The sequence below is a fragment of the Natator depressus genome, chromosome 7, assembly GCF_965152275.1.
Source record: "Natator depressus isolate rNatDep1 chromosome 7, rNatDep2.hap1, whole genome shotgun sequence".
NCBI classification, from domain to species: Eukaryota; Metazoa; Chordata; order Testudines; family Cheloniidae; genus Natator; species Natator depressus.
This window is the reverse complement of record NC_134240.1, coordinates 52,818,747-52,837,389: the sequence shown is the minus strand read 5'-3', so window position 1 is coordinate 52,837,389 and position 18,643 is coordinate 52,818,747. Positions and strand designations below refer to the sequence as shown.

At 46.8% G+C, this 18,643-nt stretch overlaps 1 protein-coding gene across 3 annotated transcripts in view; it reads left to right on the top strand.

The window, feature by feature from the left end:
- The window catches only part of USP54 (ubiquitin specific peptidase 54), a 250,748-nt gene that overhangs the window by 215,912 nt on the left and 16,193 nt on the right, over nt 1-18,643 (top strand). For all 3 annotated transcript variants that reach the window (XM_074958441.1, XM_074958442.1, XM_074958443.1), the window contains 3 exons: nt 10,788-10,961; nt 14,882-15,001; nt 16,152-16,344. In XM_074958441.1, coding sequence (XP_074814542.1) covers nt 10,788-10,961; nt 14,882-15,001; nt 16,152-16,344 — 487 coding nt within the window. The remainder of the gene's footprint in view (nt 1-10,787; nt 10,962-14,881; nt 15,002-16,151; nt 16,345-18,643) is intronic.

Here is an 18,643-nt window from a genome sequence, read left to right as displayed (position 1 = left end):
TCTTCCAGAGGTGGGAACTCCCTGGGTGGACTTGTTCGCGTCCAGGCAGAACAGGAAGTGCCATGTATTCTGCTCAATTCACGGGGTCAACAGGGGCTCCCTGTCCGACACCTTTTTGCGCCCGTGGTCGGGGGCTCTACTATACGCCTTCCCACCAGGACCATTAATCCAAAGAGTCCTCATGAAAATCAAGCAGGACAAGGCGAAGGTAATCCTGATAGCTCCGGATTGGCCTGGCCAACAGTGGTTTGGCATGCTGCTGGACCTCTTGATGACAGCTCCGCTACAGCTACCACTCTTGCTGGACTGGCTTTCTCAGAACCCTGGCAGGTTTCTGCACCCGAACCTAGCTGCACTGCACTTGATGACTTGGCTGCTTCATGGTTGAATGCGGACAAGCAGGAGTGCTCAGCCCATGTCTAACAAATCCCATCGAGCAGCAGAAAGCCCTCTCTCAGGGCAATCTACCTGGCCAAATGAAAACAGTTCACGTGTTGGACCTTGGACCAAGGTCTTTGGCCTGAACAGGCCTCGCTGCAGTCGATACTGGACTACCTTATGCACCTCAAGCTCCAGGGCCTGTCTCTTTTGTCGATCAATGTCCATTTGGCCGCTATTTCAGCCTTCCACTCTCCATTCCAGGGCAGGTCTTTGCTCACAACATGACTGTCCATTTTGTAAAAGGTCTGGAGCAGTTCTATCCTCAAGTCTGCAATCCCATCCCTCCTTGAGTCCTGAACCTCATACTGTCAAGGTTCCTTCGAGCCATTGGCCTCTTGTTCCCTTTTTCTGCTCAAATGGAAGGTCTGATTTCTGGTGGCGATAACATCAGCCCATAGGGTCTCTGAGATTAGGGCGCTTATCTCGGAGCTGCCCTACAAAGTGTTCTACAAGGACAAGGTCCAGCTGTGGCTGCACCCAGCTTTCCTGCCCAAGGTAGTTGTGCAGTTTCATATCAACCAGGAAATATACTTACCAGTCTTCTTTCCAGCTCCTCATAAGTCAGTTGAGGAGCATAGATTACACTCTCTGGCCGTCAGAAGGGTGCTAGCCTTTTACATTGAAAGGAGTAAGCCATTCCGTAAGCCGAGGCAACTATTCATCGTGGTGGCAGGCAGAACAAAGGGCCTTCCTATGTCTGCCCAAAGAATTTCATCATGGATTACCTCCTGCATCCGTTTTTGCTATGAACAGGCAAAAGTGCCACTGCTGGCGATTGTAACTGCCCATTCAACCAGGATGCAAGCCTCGTCGGCAGCTTTCCTGGCCCAGGTGCCAATCCAAAATATTTGCAGGGCCACTACCTGGTCATCCATCCACATGTTCACATTCCATTACTCGCTTTCCCAGCAGGCCCGGGACGATGCTGGCTTCGGCAGAGCAGTATTGCAAGCCATACGACTGAATTCTGAGCCCACCTCCAGGGATACTGCTTGTGAGTCACCTGGAATGGAATTAACACGAGCAAGCTCTCGAAGAAGAGAAAACGGTTGCCTACGTTGCGTAATTATTGTTCTTCGAGATTTGTTGCTCATGTCCATTCCATTACCCACCCTCCTGCCCCTCTGTCAGAGTTGCCGGCAAGGAGGAATTGAGAGGGCGTAGGGTCGGCAGCGCTTCATATACCAGCACGAGTGCGGCACTCCAGAGGGCGCCACAACCAGCCCTACGGATACTGCTAAAGTAAAAAATTCCGACAACTGTGCACGTGGGTGCGCACACACCTAGAATGGAATGGCCATAAGCAACACATCTCGAAGAACAGCAGTTACAGAAGGTAGGTAACCATTTTTTCCTTCCCCTGCACTGGGCTTGCCTGTGCTCAACTGATGGCAGTGGCAGATTACCACACGGGGCCCCCGGGCTCCTGGTAGCAGCTCCCTCTGGGGCAGGTGGGCAGGGCAGCCTGTGCCGCAGCAGCGCCTCCATGTTGGGTGTCGAGCTGCCTCCACCGCAGGCAGCCCGAGGTTCCTACCTTCAGGATCCCTGTAGCAGCAGCTGAAACCGGAGCCCTATTGTGGGGCTGAACGGGAGGCAGGGGAAACCTGGAGCGGGGAATCCAGAGTGGAGCCAGGGTGGGGGAGAAAATCCGGAGCCCAGAATGCCGCAGTGCCATGGAAGGGAGGAAGGGGCTTCCTGGAGTGCTGGAGTTGAACCCAGGGCAGGGGGAACCAAGACGCAGACAGAGCACCAGGGACATGCACAGGGGGAGGAGGAAGGAGGGGTATGGGGCAAGCAGGGGCACAACACCCCCCCCCCAATATTTGGCAGCGGCACACAACGCCTCTGGGGCTACAGCGGGAGCTGACACCTCCTCCGGCCCCGGATCAGCAGCACTATTTAGGGAGGACGGGGTGGCACCTGTCTCTCCTCCCTCAAGTTTGTACCGGAGGTCTGCTCACAGCACACACCCAACCATAGGCAAAGCTCTTAGCTGCAGTGCTGGGCAGGCAGATCCCCTCCTCCAGGAGCCGGCATTCTCTGGAGCTTACCCACCCCACCACCTTCTCAGCTTCCACCAATTAGCAGCTGAGATGGACAAAGTAAGAACCCTTCTAACCAATAGTAGCAGTGCAGTGAGCAGAGCCTCTGGGAGTGGGGCAGGCAAAGAAGGGGTCAGTTGAGGGGGGAGCACAGGATTCCCGGTGGTCAGCGCCGTCCCCGGGACGGAAGTGACATCACTTCTGGGACCAACTGCATCGGGAGTGGGTAGGGGAGGCAGTGCCTCCCCAAATAGCCAGGTGTGGCCCCACCCACATTCTGCCCCCCCAGGGCCCAGCTTTGGCAGTGCCACTGGGTTCCAGGGGGCTGGGGCCACACTGTCCGCTTTCTTGGGGCTGGGGAGGCCATGGTGGCACCGCATGCTCTCCCAGCGCTATGGGGCTGGGAGACTGCAGTGGCAGTGCCGCGCGCTCTCCCTCCCAGAACTCCAGGGCACGCGCTCTCTTTTGGATGGAAGGGGCGGGGCTGAAGGTAACCTCCACCAGCCAGCGGTTCATCCACACTCCATGTGGCGCTAGCCAATCGCACCGGCCAGCGGGGCCCCACAAAGTGTAGCCCGGAGCGGTCACCCAGATTTGCCGTCCACTAGGCCGGCTCTGCAGGAGGAGGTGGGAGCCCAGGATAGTCCGCTGTGTGGATGAGTAGGAGGTGGAAGCACAGCATCCCCAGTGGGGCTGCGGTGGGGGGGAGAGCGAGCTACTCTGGCCCCAGGGCCGGGGTGGGAACACAGAACATGCCCCTCCAAAAGGGGTCAAATTTTTATTTCTGCACACACCCCTGCAGAGCGCAGAGTCCATAGTAAAGCTGCATGGCTGGTGGAGAGAGGCTGATGGCTTGTTCCTGTTGCCACCCTTGCCCCTTTGCCAATTCCAAATCCTGAGCTTGGTTTACAAATCTTGGGATTCGATAAATACAATGTATGGATTGGTCTGTGAGATTTAAATTCTGTTTTGGTGTGTGCCCCCCAGTAGCCCCTTCCTGCTGGTCCTTGGAGAGGAGTTGCTACTTGTTCTCCCCAATCTCCTGGGATTGGGGAGCTGCCATTCTTGCCCCACTCTTCTCACTGCCTTTGCCCCCTCCCAGCATCAACCTCTCACATTCTGTCTCTCTCTCTTGTCCCCCAGAGGTTCCTGATCCCCACGACCACCACCTACACTCACCTGTGCTCCCTTCCCCTTCCTATTCCCACTCCTCCTCCCTTGCCCCTCTCAGCTCCCCTTCTGGACCCACATTCTCTTGCATTCTCCTCTGTCTTCTCCCACACCTCAAGCTCCCCATCCCCACTTTATTTACCACCTTTCCTTCACATTCCTCAGCACACCTCTGTCTTCCTCCAGCTCTCCAGAATCCCTCTGACCCTGCTACATCTTCATATTGCCCAGTTCCTTCTCTGACAACCTCCTGCTGCCCCCTCCAGCCCCTGCACATCCTCCTCTCTCCCTTCTGAACCCCCATATAGGTTATGTTTTTTATGTTTGTTTTTTTGTTACTTAATGTGACAGTATTATTAAAATATAAGTGTAATGGGGGTACATAAAAGAGAGTTATTTACAGTATATTAAGTGTAGCACATTTTTTCCATGGCTATGCACAGATGTTACTGGGAATGATACGCAGAGTCTGGCTGTCATTAGTTTCCTAAGCTACTCTCAGTTCAATAGATGGTGGTGAAAAGGACATTTGATGGGTTACAACTCACAGAATCAAAATAACATGTAATCTCTTTTAAAGGACTGTGACACTTTAAGAGCATGCGTGGAGTATTTGTATTAATGCATTTAGAGAAATTCATGTTTTAATGGGTATGGTGGCCCAAATATTCTTTGTGCCCATGGCACCCAATACATCTTAATCCATTTCTGACCAATGGGACTACAGTGGAGTCTCAAACAGGTCCTGGCTCATGGCAGCTGGAACCCACAATTGTGTGTTTCCCATCCTCCTTATTCTCCTCATCTTCGCTGTTCATTCCAGGGGCCTGTGACTCGGGCTTATCAGAGGTATCTACGATGGTCTGAGAGTGGTGCTGGTGTCTCAACCAAGTATGGCATGCAGCTCTTTATTCCGCTTCCCCCCCCCTCCCCCCCCCCGTTCCTCAGACGTTCTTGTCAACTGCTGGAAATGGCCCACCTCGATTATCACTACAAAAGGTTTTTTCCTTCCTACTCTCCTGTTGGTAATAGCTCACCTTACCTGATCGCTCTCCTTACAGTGTGTATGGTAACACCCATTGTTTCATGTTCTCTGTGTTTATAAATCTCCCCACTGTATTTTCCACTGAATGCATCCGATGAAGTGAGCTGTAGCTCACGAAAGCTTATGCTCAAATAAATTTGTTAGTCTCTAAGGTGCCACAAGTCATTCTCTTCTTTTTGCGGATACAGACTAACACGGCTGCTACTCTGAAACTTGTAAAATCCATAGGTCTGTGGTTTGGCACCAGATTGACTGTTGGCCTTCCTGGCCTTCTGGCATGCCTGCCGCAGTTCCTTTGCTTTCACACGGCACTGCTGCTGATCCCTGGCATACCCCTTTTCCTGCATCCTTCATGCAAACTGCTCATAGATGTCCACATTTTTAAAGAGATTTTTTGAGTTCATGCCAAGAGGTGTTATGTCACAAAGTTGAGAGTCAGTAGTCCCTCTCCATAAGGCTTTCATGCAACCATAGCTTGAATATTGCATTTATTTTGTATATTGGTAAATGTAAATCAGCACTATGAAGAGCAACACAAAGATTAGGGGGCTCGTGGGATTGGTTTGAGGAAGGACTGAATATATGAAGCATGGATAGTTGTAGAGGGATGCAAGAATATTGGAGCCGTGTGAACACCCATAGTGGCAAGGAGCTATCTAAGAATAGGATGAAGGGCTTGTAACTAGGAGTAATCGGATGGACTTTAGTAAGGGAAAGTTTTAAGATACATGTCCTCAAAAGAAATTTGATAGTAAGGTTGTTAAGGGATGTAGTGGTGGACACTGCATCATTTGGAACGTGCAGTGTTGTTGTAGCCATATTGATCCCAGGATATAGAGAGACAAGGTGGGTGAGGTAATATCTCTTACTGGATGAACTTCTGTTGGTGAGAGAGACAAGCTTTTGAGCTCTTCTTCAGGTCTGGGAAACTTAGGGCTTGTCTTCACTACAGGGGTAAATTGGCTTAAGTTACGCTACTCCAGCTATTTGAATAACGTAGTGAAAATGGTGCATTGGGGAGTGTGAGACTGTGTGTGTATGAGGCACACACAATCTGTGTTGGGGGACTGAGAGGCAGAGTGTATGCGGGTGTGAGAGAAACTGTCTGTGTATGAGGCACACTGTGTTTTGGGGGATTGTGTGAGAGACAGTGTGTGTGTTGGGGAGTGAGAGACTGTGTGTGTGTGTGTGTGTGTGTGTGTGACACACACACAAAATCTGTGTTGAGGGACTCAGAAGCAGAGTGTATGTGGGTGTGAGAGCCAGTCTGTGTCTGAGAGAGACTTTGGGCATGGCTACACTTGCGAGTTACAGCGCATTAAAGCAGCCCCATGCGCTCTAACTGATGATGAGTTCACACTGGCAAGTCACGTAGAGCGCCCGGACTCCATGGCTAGAGCGCTCCTGGTAATCCACCTTGGTGAGTGGAATAATGTGTGATGCACCCCGCTGGAGTGCCGCAGCACCAGTGTGGACGCCCTGGTCTGTTAAAGTGCTCTGATCAGCCTCCAGAAGTGTCCCACAATGCCTGTTCTAGCCACTCTGGTCATCACTTTGAACTCTACTGCCCTGCCCTCAGGTGACCAACCGTCAGACCCACCCTTTAAATTCTCTGGGAATTTTGAAAATGCCCTTCCTGTTTGCTCAGCCAGGCGTGGAGTGCTCTCAGCGAATCTTTCCAGGTGACCATGCCTCCACGCGCCAAGCAATCCCCAGTATGGAGCAATGGTGAGGTGCTGGACCTCATCAGTGTTTGGGGGAGGAAGCTGTCCAGTCCCAGTTGCGCTCCAGCTATAGGAATTACGATACCTTCAGGCAGATATCAAGGGACATGATGGAAAGGAGCAATGACTGGGACGCAGTGCAGGGTTAAAGTGAAGGAGCTGCGGAATGCCTACTGCAAAGCCCGTGAGGCAAACTGCCTCTCCAATGCTGCCCCCGTGACCTGCCATTTCTACAAAGAGCTGGACGCAATACTGGGGTGTGACCCCACCTCCATTCTGAGTACCACCATGGACACTTCAGAGCCCAGTTCAACAAGGCAGGAGGAGGGGGAGGAAAGCGGGAGCGAGGGTGCTGAGGAGGAGGAAGACATCCCGGCATCCCTAGATGCATGCAGCCAGGAGCTGTTCTCAAGCCAGGAGGAAGGTAGCCAGTTGCAGCAGCCGGTGCTTGGGGAAGGACAAACACCAGAGGACGTGCCCAGTAAGCAGCTTTCATTTTGGGAAGGAAGTTATTCGGTGCGGGCTCTTGGGGCGAGGAGGGTTAGGGCTGCATGCATGCCTAGATGCGGAATAGGGCGTCGATGTACTCTCTCACATCACGGTAGTCGGCTTCAGTGATCTCTTCGAAGGTCTCACCTAGAAGTTGGGCAATGCGCTTGCGCAGGTTTCTTGGGAGAGCCACTATGGTCCTTGTCCCAGTCAGGCTAACATGTCCGCGCCACTGTGCTGTGCGGGGTGGGGGAACCATTGCTGCACACAGGCAAGCTGCATATGGGCCAGGCCGGAAGCCGCTTTGTAGTAGAAGATCCTCCCTTGCTTCCCAGGTCACCCTCAGCAGCGAGATATCTTCCAGGACAAACTCCTGTGGAAAATGTGGGGAGAGTGTTCAGTATAGGGGCCCCCTGCAGCTGTTGGCTGTCCCCAAGGCACAGAAACCCAGAGGACAGTATGGCCGTGAAACAATCAGTCTCCCTTGACCCTGTGCTTACTCGCCATTTTGGGGTTCCCGTGGGTTATGTGCACTCGCTTTGGGACAGGCAAATTATGCGATTGTGTAGACTGTGCTTGCCCGTAAGTACGGGGGAATCCTTGCTCTGTCTGGTGTGGACAATGCTGCCTCTGTTAAGTGTTGCATTTTGCCTTTACAGTTGCAACCTTGAGATCTCAGCAGTCCATGTTATCACCGGCCGAAAGACTCCAACGAATTAGGAAGAGGCCATGTAAAAGCAAAGAAGACATGCTGCATGAAGTCATGCAGCAGTCCCTTAATGAAAATCAAAAAGCACAGGAGCGGAGGGAGAGTGAAAGGAGGATCCGCCAGCAGAATGAGGAGCACTGGCACAAAAGCACAGAGCTCCGGCAGCAAAGCACGGAGCGGCTGATAAGCGTAATGGAGCGCCAAGCAGACTCAATCCAAGCGCTTGTAGCCATGCAGGTGGAGCACCACCATGCCCGCCCCCCCTGCAGCTCTTGTCCCAAAACTCTTTTCCTTGTGCCCCCTTGTCCATTCCAACCCACTTTGTGGAACATTCAGGTTCTTATCCCCACCAGCTGCCTCCAACACCTGTAGCTTCACCACCGAGTCCTGAAAACTACAACCCTTACCCATTGCACTCAACCTCCATCACTGTGCATTATAGCCATCCTGAAGTGCAGCACTCATTGCACAGCACTCCAGACAGGAAGGCTGAGTATGATAACAGGACATAGGCAAATCTATGATTGTACAGTTCCCCAGCCCACCCCCTTTCCCTTTCTGTTTCCCAAGCAGTTGTATTTCTTTTCAATAAATGCATTTTCTTTTCAATAAATGGATTTTTTGCCTTTGAAAACATGCTTTATTATTGCATAAAGTAAAAGATACCTTAGCCCAGGAAAGCAGCAGGCACTGCAAGTCAGCATAGCACACACAGATTCTTACTAACATTGGAACCACTGCACTTCACTCCCGTGCAGGGCATCAGACATTACTGGTGGCTCTCAGCCTCAGATTGCTCCCTCAAGGCATCCCTAATCCTTGCAGCCCTGCACTGGGCCCCTCTCATAGCCCTGCTCTCTGGCTGTTCAAATTCAGCCTCCAGGTGTTGAACCTCCAAGTTCTATGCCTGAGTGAATCTTTCACCCTTCCTTTCACAAATGGAGGGTACAGCACGCGGATATAACTGCGAGAATGTTGTCATCGGCCAAGTCCAGCTTCCCATACAGAGCGCACCAGCAGCCCTTTAAATGGCCAAAAGCACACTCCACAGTCATTCTGCACTGGCTCAATCTGTTGTTGAACCGCTCCTTGCTGCTGTCAAGGCTCCCTGTGTAGGGTTTCATGAGCCGCGGCATTAAAGGGTAAGCGGGGTCTCCAAGGATCACAATGGGCATTTCGACTTCCCCTAGGGTGATCTTCTGATCTGGGAAAAAAGTCCTGGCTTGCAGCTTCCTGAACAGGCCAGTGTTCCAAAAGATGTGTGGGTCATGCACCTTTCTGGGCCAGCCTGTGTTATTGTCAATGAAATACCCACAGTGATCCACAAGCGACTGGAGAACGATAGAGAAATAGCCCTTTAGATTAACGTCCTTGGAGGCTAGGTGGGCTGGTGCCAGAATTGGAATAGGCATCCCATCTACTGCCCCTCCGGAGTTAGGGAAACCCATTTGTGCAAAGCCAGGCAAAATGTTATGCACGTTACCCGGAGTCACAGTTCTGAGTAGGATGCGATTAATGGCCCTGCAAACTTGCATCAACACGATTCCAACGGTCGACTTTCGCACTCCAAACTGGTTTAGCGTCCAATCGGTAGCTGTCTGGAGTTGCCCGCTTCCAGATTGCAATAGACACCTGCTTCTCCACCAGCAGGGCAGCTCTCAATCTCATGTCCTTGCGCAGTAGGGTGGGGGCAAGCTCATCACACAGTCCCGTGAAAGTGGCTTTTCTCATCCGAAAGTTCTGCAGCCACTGCTCGTCATCCCAGACTTGCATGACGATGTGATCCCACCACTCAGTGCTTCTTTCCCGAGCCCGAAAGCGGCGTTCCACGGTGGTGAGCATGTCCGAAAATACCACAAGCAATCTCGTGTTGTATGCATTACTCGAGTCGATATCGTCGGAGTCTTCACTGTCAGTTTGGATCTTAAGGAGTAACTCGACTGCCAAACGTGACGTGCTGGCGAGACTCATCAGCATCCTCCTCAGCAGTTCGGGCTCCATTCCTGCAGACCAAAAGGGAAGACAGAGCGCACAGTACAAAAAACGTTGAAAGATGGCACCAAATGTGGACGGAAGCACAGGGATTGCTGGCATGCAAACCAATGCATCGCGGGGCGTTGGGACAGGACCCAGAATGCCCTGCATCCCCTGCCCCCTTCCCACAAGCCACAGCGCCAGAATGGGAAGAGGTGCTCTGTGGGATAATTGCCCATAATGCACTACTCCCAGTGCCGCTGCAAGTGCCACAATTGTGGCCACGGCAGTGCGCTTGCAGCTGTCAGTGTGGACAGACTGCAGCACTTTCCCTACTGCACTCTCCAGTGTCTCTATTCAGTCCATGATTTTTAGTGCCTAGCAAAGTTGTAAATTTAAGCTCCCAGGCTCATCTTTTGAAAGTGTTGTGCAGGTTTCCTTTGAGGATAAAGACTAAGAGTGATCGCTTGTGAAAACCATTTGCCCACAGGCAATGTGGTGTGTTTGTTTTTTATATCTTTTATATTTTGTCTTTTATGAAAAAATATGAAAATATTTGATATTTTTCTGATAAAATATAAAAACATGATATCTTTTGTCTTTTATGACAATGTATAAAATATATATGGATTTTTTGTCTTTTATGATAAAATTCTTACACTAAGCAATCTTATCCATCTTGTATTTAGCTGTGACACTCTGAGTAAGTTTCCCACACCTGAAGAAGAGCTTTGTGTAGCTTGAAAGCGTGTCTCTCTCACCAACAGAAGTTGGTCCAATAAAAGATATTACCTCACCCACCTCATCTCTCATCTGGAACAATAAACCAGATAAAATGTACAAAGCACTAGTTAAACATATAGTGGGGGAAACTTGCGTTGGCAAGGGAGTAGGCTAAAATGACCCCGTAGTCTTTTTTTTGTTTCTAAATCTTTTAGAAAAATTAATATAAATATATGTAATATATACTTTTAAAATTAATAAAATAATTATTATTTAAGTGTAAGTTTATGTGCTCTGGGTGGCACTTGCCTTGGTCTTCAGGTTTTTCTTGCTTCCTATTTAAAATGGACTTAAAGAAGATTTGGGAGGGGGAGCGAAACAAGCTCAGCTGCTGATATAGAAAAGTATGCATGTTGGAAATGGAGTACCCACTGAAAGTACCCATTGCTGTCTTTGGTTGGTGTTTGAAGGTGGAGAAATCCCTGTCCCATCAAAGAGCGAACTGGATGAGTTACAGGAGGAAGTGGCAAGGAGGGCGCAGGAACAGGAGCTACGCAGGAAACGGGAAAAGGAACTGGAGGCAGCAATGGGGTTTAACCCCCGTCCCAGCAGGTTCATGGACTTAGATGAGCTGCAGAACCAGGGTAACTCTCACAGACTGGATGTGGCTGGGGTGGGGGTTGGGTAGGTTTGGAGTACAGTGTTGCACATGTGGGAGATGGGGAAGGTGTTTTTGGTCTTTTGATTTTTCCATTAAGAGTCTCTTGCTTTTTCTTCCCCGTGACAATTTTACAATTACTAAATAGCTTTCTCCAGTCTGTGAGACAAAAGACGGTCTCTGAATTTATCAGAAATGTGGGAAACAGGAAGAGAATGGTGAGCTTGTAATGCCCAGGAATCTAATTTGAAGAAAAAACAAATCCTACTTGTATTCTGCCCAAACACCAAACTCTACCCATGTGAGACACCAAAATAAGGCTTGATCTACACTTAAAATTTAGGTTGATATAGTTATGGTACTCTGGGGTGTGATGTTTTTTTCACACGCCTAAGTGCCATAGCTATGCTGACATAACTCCTGGTGTAGCTGCAGCCAGGTTGACGGAAGAATATCGTCTCTCAGGAAGGTGGTGTCCCTACAGTGATAGAAAAGTCCTTTCCATTGGTGTAGACCACATCTACACTACAGGGTTATCAGGCATAGCTAGGATGCCATATCTGAGTAACTGTAGTTCCTGTAATGTGGACATCTCCACTCGCATGAGATCTTTACATTGTTTGTGCTTCTCCATTCTTGCATGGTGATCAACAGTGCAATGGTGATCAATGTTGACCTCTAAATTGTTGTCATAAGGCTTTGGTTAATGACCCCTTGAAATGAATAGGGTAAGTCACAGCTCTTTGATCTATCTTCTCAGACTGTCTACAGAGTGACGCAGGCATCTGTACATCAATTATGATTGGTTAATAGTTTTAAGTGTCTGTTCACAACCTTAAGAGTTACTGATTTAACTTTTTTTAAAAAATTAACACTCAGATTCTGGAACACAAGGCTGAAGCCTCCATAAAAATAATCCAGTTCACTGAGTCACTGGGAACAGTCCCAATTTGACCCTGGGTAATGCCCCACGCAGCACATTGTTAGAAACACCTAGCTGTTTAGCATTTCCTTGTTTTAAAAAAACAAAGCATACTAGAAAGGCACTTAACAACAAAGAGTGCTATACAATACTTAGGGATCATAGCCTCTGGCATGATAGCTAAGGAGGCTAGATGGCTCCTAAACCTGCTTTCATCCTGGGTGGTTCCCACAATGCTTTATGGCTTCATGGCTTGCTTATGTACAAGACTCCAGAACATTTCTGACCCATTCTCCCTTCCAGTACATGGTTTTACCCATGCAAAGGAGGCCAAGTTCAGAGTGCTAGAGTCTGGTCTTCAATTCATGAAGCTTAAAGACCACACGTTTTGACAGTGAAGATGCTGCTGTGTTGACTTACTGATCTACCTGATTTATCCTTCACATTCAGCTCATGCTCATTTACAAGGTTTCTCTGGAGTTTCTTCAAATAAGAAGTGTGTATGGTAGTGAAATGTATATTACCCAGGTCAAGGAGGCTTTATTTTTTGGTTGAATGAAATATTAATTTTTATAATTATCTGTTGTCATGATAAAGGGCATATGAGCAGATTTTTGCTTGAGCTGGTACATTTTCATGAGGAATTTTATAGCCTGTTCTAATAAATGGCACTCGACCTGTTGTCCTTAGGCCAGAACACCTAGTTTCTCTTGAGCTCGCCTATTTTCTTATGTTTTCAGGTGTTTTCACCCTTCTTTTTTTCCCTTTTTTCAGAGTTGTTCAAAAACAATTTGTGGGTCTTTTCTCCCTGTTCTTGAATCCTTCCCCATGTATTCTGCTCTTTCTCCTCCTCCTAAGGCCACAGGACCATTGGGCTTCAGCACTCCAGCGGCTTCTTACAGTGGTCAATGTGTGCACACACACTGCGTGCATTTGTGGACAAGAGGCTCTTGTATTGATTTACATTCTGCTGAGTCTGATATTTCCCAGGCACCTCTGAATTGTTTCATGTGGAAAAAGTGTGTAGGAGATAACTGAATAGTCTGGAGGAGATGAATAGGCAAATAATTGCTGGAAAGGGACCTGTAAGCATGTAACACAGTTTGGTCACAGCATGCTGTGACCAATTTATGAGACGCATACTGTACCCTATGGTTTTTCTCTGTGCAGCAGTAGTTACTTTGACAATTTTTGGAAAATCCCACACCCCTGAGCAACATTGTTAAGACGACCTAAGCCCCTGTGTAGACAGCGCTAGTTTGACGGAAGAATTCTTCTGTCAACCTAGCTGCTGCTCCTTAGGGAAGTGGATTATCTATATCACTGGGAGAACCCCTCCTGTCGGCATCGATAGTGTCTCATTGAAGTGCTACAGCTGTGCTGCTGTTGTGTTTTCAGTGTAGACAAGCCTTCGGGCTTGCCATAAAACAAAGGATTATGTTTCCAAAAATTTTTGAAGTTTCAACATTTGTTTTCATTCCCCTTCAGAACAAAAACTAGACTCTGAATTTTTTCACAAAAGCCAGTCACTCCCTCTCAGAATAGCCAATAGCCCAGTGCTCAGGGCATTCAGCTAAGATGGGGAGACCCAGCTTCATGTCTCTGCTCTGCCTCATTTAGAGCAGGGACTTGAAGCTGGATCCCCATTGTTTCAGGTGAGTTCCCTAACCAGTAGGTTATTGGCTATTCTGGGGTTGGGAGCGGATATGTCTCTCTCTGTCACTTTCACCAGAAATTCCATCCTGGACCTGAAAAGTCTTCCTGAAAAAATTTGAATCAAAACAGATGTTTCTGCAACAAGTTTGTTCTGACTAATCAGCATGTTCTAACAGAAAAGCAATTAATCAAAAAATTCTGTTAACAATCACATGAATTAAGTCACTTTAAGAGACTAGCCAAAGGCTGTGATTTACAGTAGAACTACTGCTCCAGACATCGGTTTAGCCTCTAATAAGCCTTGATTTTGCAATCTCAACAGCAAAGTAGTAGAAGTAGCACTGACTGGAATTTGGAGATATAATGCCAAAGTTTGCTCTGTTACCTTGGTTAAATTGGAAGTAACTTGGCTGAAGTCAGTGGATTTACATGGGTATAACAGAGTCCTGCCTACAGTAGAAAGCTTAACGTAAGATGTGATTTTTAAACAGACTAAGTTAAATCAATACAACCGTCTGTGTTAGACACACTTATTTCAGTTCAAGTGTGACTTATTTTGGTTTAGTATAAATTGGTTCTTAATTGATGTAAATAAACTGATCTTTTGCACCAGTTCAACTAAATCCATTTAAAATCACATCATATGTTAAAGCAGGGCAACTTTCTGCTGTAGACAAGCCCTGAGAACAGAATTTGGTTGACAGAGCCTGGTATTTTCTTTTATGCAGTCTTGTTTATTTACAAGAAATGTAGAAAGTCCTGCTTCTCTGAACACAAGAGGACCAAGAACAAAAGGAGCAGTGTCTTAGCCTACAGTCCCAAGCCTGTTTACCCAAAAACCAGTCCCAAAAGTTCTCTCTCTAGCTTTTTCCAGGGCCACACTGGGCTCATAGGCAATTGCTTGGCTTTCTTGCTTTTTGCCTCTGCCTGTCTCTGTTATGTATATGTGCACGTGCACGCACGCACTCTTACTTTACCCAAAACAATCTACAGCAAAAGCCCCTCCACTCATCCAGTGCAAAACTACTGGGTGGGTTTACACTCCTTTTATCTTAGGTGGGGTGCTTATGATTACCTGATCCTGACAGTTGTGTTAATTGAAGGGTATGCCTAGTCTCAGAGGTTTGTGACTCATGCAGTCCCCAGTGCCTCTCAACATTAGAATACCTTTAAAGAGGAAATGAGAGTCTGGGAAAGGTACAGCCTCTACAGAAGGGCCACTACAAATGACTCCTGTATAGAATGGTTTTGTACTCACAAATGGGAGGGAGGGTAAAGGAGAAACAAAAAAAGAATGCAAATGAAATGAAGAGTGCTGCCCATTGCAGGGAGGAGTGATGGCTTTGAGAGGTCCATGCAGGAAGCAGACTCAATCTTTGAAGAGTCGCTGCATCAGGAGCAGAAGGAAGATTGTGCTGCAGCTTTTGCTCTCTGTAACGAAGCTATATGTAAGTAACTCTAATTGCGTGAGCTACTGCGCTTTTGACAGTTTACTAATATCACAGGACTGTAAAATTTACTGACTAGTCATCTGAAATTCTCAGCTGGGAAAATGGGGATTTTTCTGGTCCATACTAATGTGCTTGGAGCTAGTACCTCCTCTTTCTAAGCACCATCGTTTCTAGATTTTAGTCCCCTCCACCACCTTGGCTCCCTCTGGGCTGTTGTCTCTGGTGCAATGGCAATAAGAACACGGGGATGTTAGTTTGTCCCTCTTGCTGCTAACTGGTGCATTTCATGACTCCCTCTCCTGCATTCCTATACCCAGTAAGCAGTTTTCCCAATCAAGAGACCAGTTCGCAAAGGGTTTAAGCCCTAAGCCTGCCAGCACAGCCTGTAGGAAAGGAGCATGAGAGAAGATGACTCTCCAGTCACCAACAAGAAAAGGAATGAATTATGCTGTACTTATTCACATCTCAGGAGGAACAGGCGGCATCAAGATTTTGAAGGGCTAAATATTGTTGTGAATTATGGGAGTTATGTGCTATTGCATTTTTTTTATTTTGATCTTTTATAATTTAATTGGCTGGCTATCCCACCCCAAGCTCCATTCCCCACTGGCTGGTTAATAAGATTGCAAACAGAGCAGGTAGTACCATGGATTTGCAAAGGCAAAAATATGATTATAGAAATTGGCTTTTCTGTGTTACAAAATGAGGGTCAACATACAGCCCTCATGAAAGCTCTGTTAGTCTGCACCCCACCTGGCTGTGCCCTGATTTCAAATCCCGACCATGTTCCCTTGCACGTAAAAGGACCATGATATGGGAATAAGGAGTTGTATAGAGGGAATACTAAGAATGAAACAGCGTTTGTGTGAGGGCTTGAGAAAGATCCACCCTATGTTAGGGGGAGGAGGGGTTTGGCTAAAACCTAGATTTTTCTTTTGACTCATTTTGATTTAGTTTCAGTTAACCTGTTTGGACACATGGCTAACTTGAATGTGCATTAATGGAAATGAAAGCATCCCTGTAAACTTATCTGTGGCAGCATTTGCATGGTCCATGTTTTATGTTCTTGCTACATTTTTTTTTCTTTTTTCAATTTTAGTCTTTTTTTCTGTTTTTTGTTTCTGCTATGTTTTCTTTTGCATTTTAGCTAAACTAAGACTTGCCATGCATGATGCCAGCTCTAGCACTCACAGCAGAGCCCTAGTCGATAAGAAGCTACAAATCAGTATCCGAAAAGCACGGCGCCTCCAGGATCGCATGCAGCAACAGCCATCGCAGCAGCCACCGCCGCCGCCAACCTGCCACCCACCACAGGGGGGTACCATGACCCAATCTACAAGGTAGTCCAAGTATATCACAGTAGACCAGTTCTGAGCCGCACCTACCAGCAGCATGGTCTGGAAAGAAGTAATGAACTGTGTGTTCCTCCGGTTACTCAAGATCCTGTAGTGTTCTTCCTCATGGCATGCTCAGATCATACCATGTTGTAGGAGAGCACACTTCAGTGCATTCACGGTCTTAGCAGGCTAGGTTATATGCACCAAGTCAAAACATGGCCTGTAACAGAGGCTTTTAGAAATTAATTCTGACCTGCTGATAGAAAAGACCCGTGCATCAAGAGAGAGAATGCAATAGATAAGTGTTAAAAGGAGAGGTGTGTTTTAAGGTGAAATGAAAAGCTTTAAAAAAGAAAAATTAGCAAATATCTTCAGGGCTCAATTCAGTTAAGCGGTATTATTATAATGAATGCCCTGAAATAACTACCAAGAGGAGGGCAATCACATGTCTGCAGTGCTCTTAACAGTGAAAAATGCCTTGAATCTTTTCTTCTAGCCTACCTCTTCTTTGGTGCACTGGTGCAGCTCTTGGAGCAAAGGTTCATTCATAAACCATCCTTGCCCTGTCACCTTTCTGTTGTTTCCTGACTACTGTTCCTGATGCCACCTCAATCCCGCAACCAGGTTCTCTGCCTCCCAGCTGCCTGTAGTCTGACTTAGCAGCCTCTCCAGTTTCCTCCTCAGGACGCTTTCTTTTCTTCTCCGTTCTGTTTACTCCATTTGATTCTCTGCTCTCACATCTTATTCAGCCCATCCTACTTCTCCATTTTAGCACCATTCTACCCTTTTCTGCCTGCCATCCCCTACCACCTCTAGAATGCTCCTTGCCCAGCTTCCTGGCAGCTTCTCCACCTATTTCTTTCCTTCTCACACTTTTCCCACTACATGCTGTGCAGCCAAATGCCCAGGTGGAATCTCATGTGAGCATCCCTTTTTAAAAACACTGCAGGGGGATAAGTGCTGAAATCCATACCTGAAAAGGCTATGATTCAGGGTTCCATTCTGTTCTTGCAGCTGTTGAATTATGTGCAATGAAAGCAGATCCCTGTGCTAATTAGAGGTCCACAATGCCCTCAGTTGTAGGAGAAACACTGAAACCTGACATTGGGCATTGGCAGATTTAGAAAACAAAAGCATTTTACCTTTAAACATATCTTTCTACACATCAAACTCAAATATATTGCACAAGTGCCCATCCCTGCTAAAGGAACAGCCTTATCAGAAAAATATTATTTTGTACAATAAGTTTCTACAGCAGAGAGTTTTAACTCTGCAGCCAGTGAGAAATGTCTGCTTGTATCATGATTTTTGTGCCTTTGCTTTGATATACATCAGCATTATAAACAGCACAAAGTCTATTATTACTCAAAGCTAAGATCATACTCCCCCATGAATGCTCAGTTGGAACTTCTGCATGATGGTAGCTTTGATTTCTAGATCTGCATGAGGAGACAAACTGATAGGATTGGAGTCACACAATAGTCTTTTTTGTCCCTGTAGGAAATAATTATCCTAACTATGCACCAGTGTTTAGCTGCACAGCGTTGTCATTCTGCATATCCAGATTAAGGTTAGAGCATTACTCTAACCAACACTAAGTGTGGCTTTGAGCAGCAGAAGTAGTTTTCAGTTTAACAGCTACCTGGACTATAGCTGTCTATCAGAGTTGTTTCCAGTCCTCTATTCATATCACTGACTCATGGACTCATGTGACTTTCGGGTTGCATTTTATAATGCTAATTAATGCAGAAGAAATACAAAGTGACCCAAAGACATGCACGGTTTATATTTTATGCAAGACATTTATGCATGGTTTGTAATGCTATTAAATGCTTCCTTTAATGTATTGGATAAATAACTCAAAGCTGGACAAAAATGAAGAGAAGGAAACTGAGGGAAATGTATTGCATTCTATTCTATTCCTTTCCAAAGTTATTTCCGATTACTTTAGGAAAAAGAACCTGAGTGGAATGTTGCCTGTTTATGTTAAGATCATAAACATAATGGTTCTCTTGTATGGTTTGTAGAAATCTCCCAGAGATGCTGATTTTGGAGGGAAACTTGTAATATTTAATTTAAAATTTATTTTTATTATTTATCTTTATAATGTGTACACAGACACACACGCCCCTAGCCAAAGTGCTCAGGTGCTGTACAATATTTGTAAAAATATAACAATAAAATCTTATAATAAAAAATAACTTTTAAAATTTGAAATGAATAAAATAGATTGAGTGGGTCACATACAATAAAAAAAATAGTTGGGAGGAAATAAAATGGAGATGATGTCAAATTAACAAAA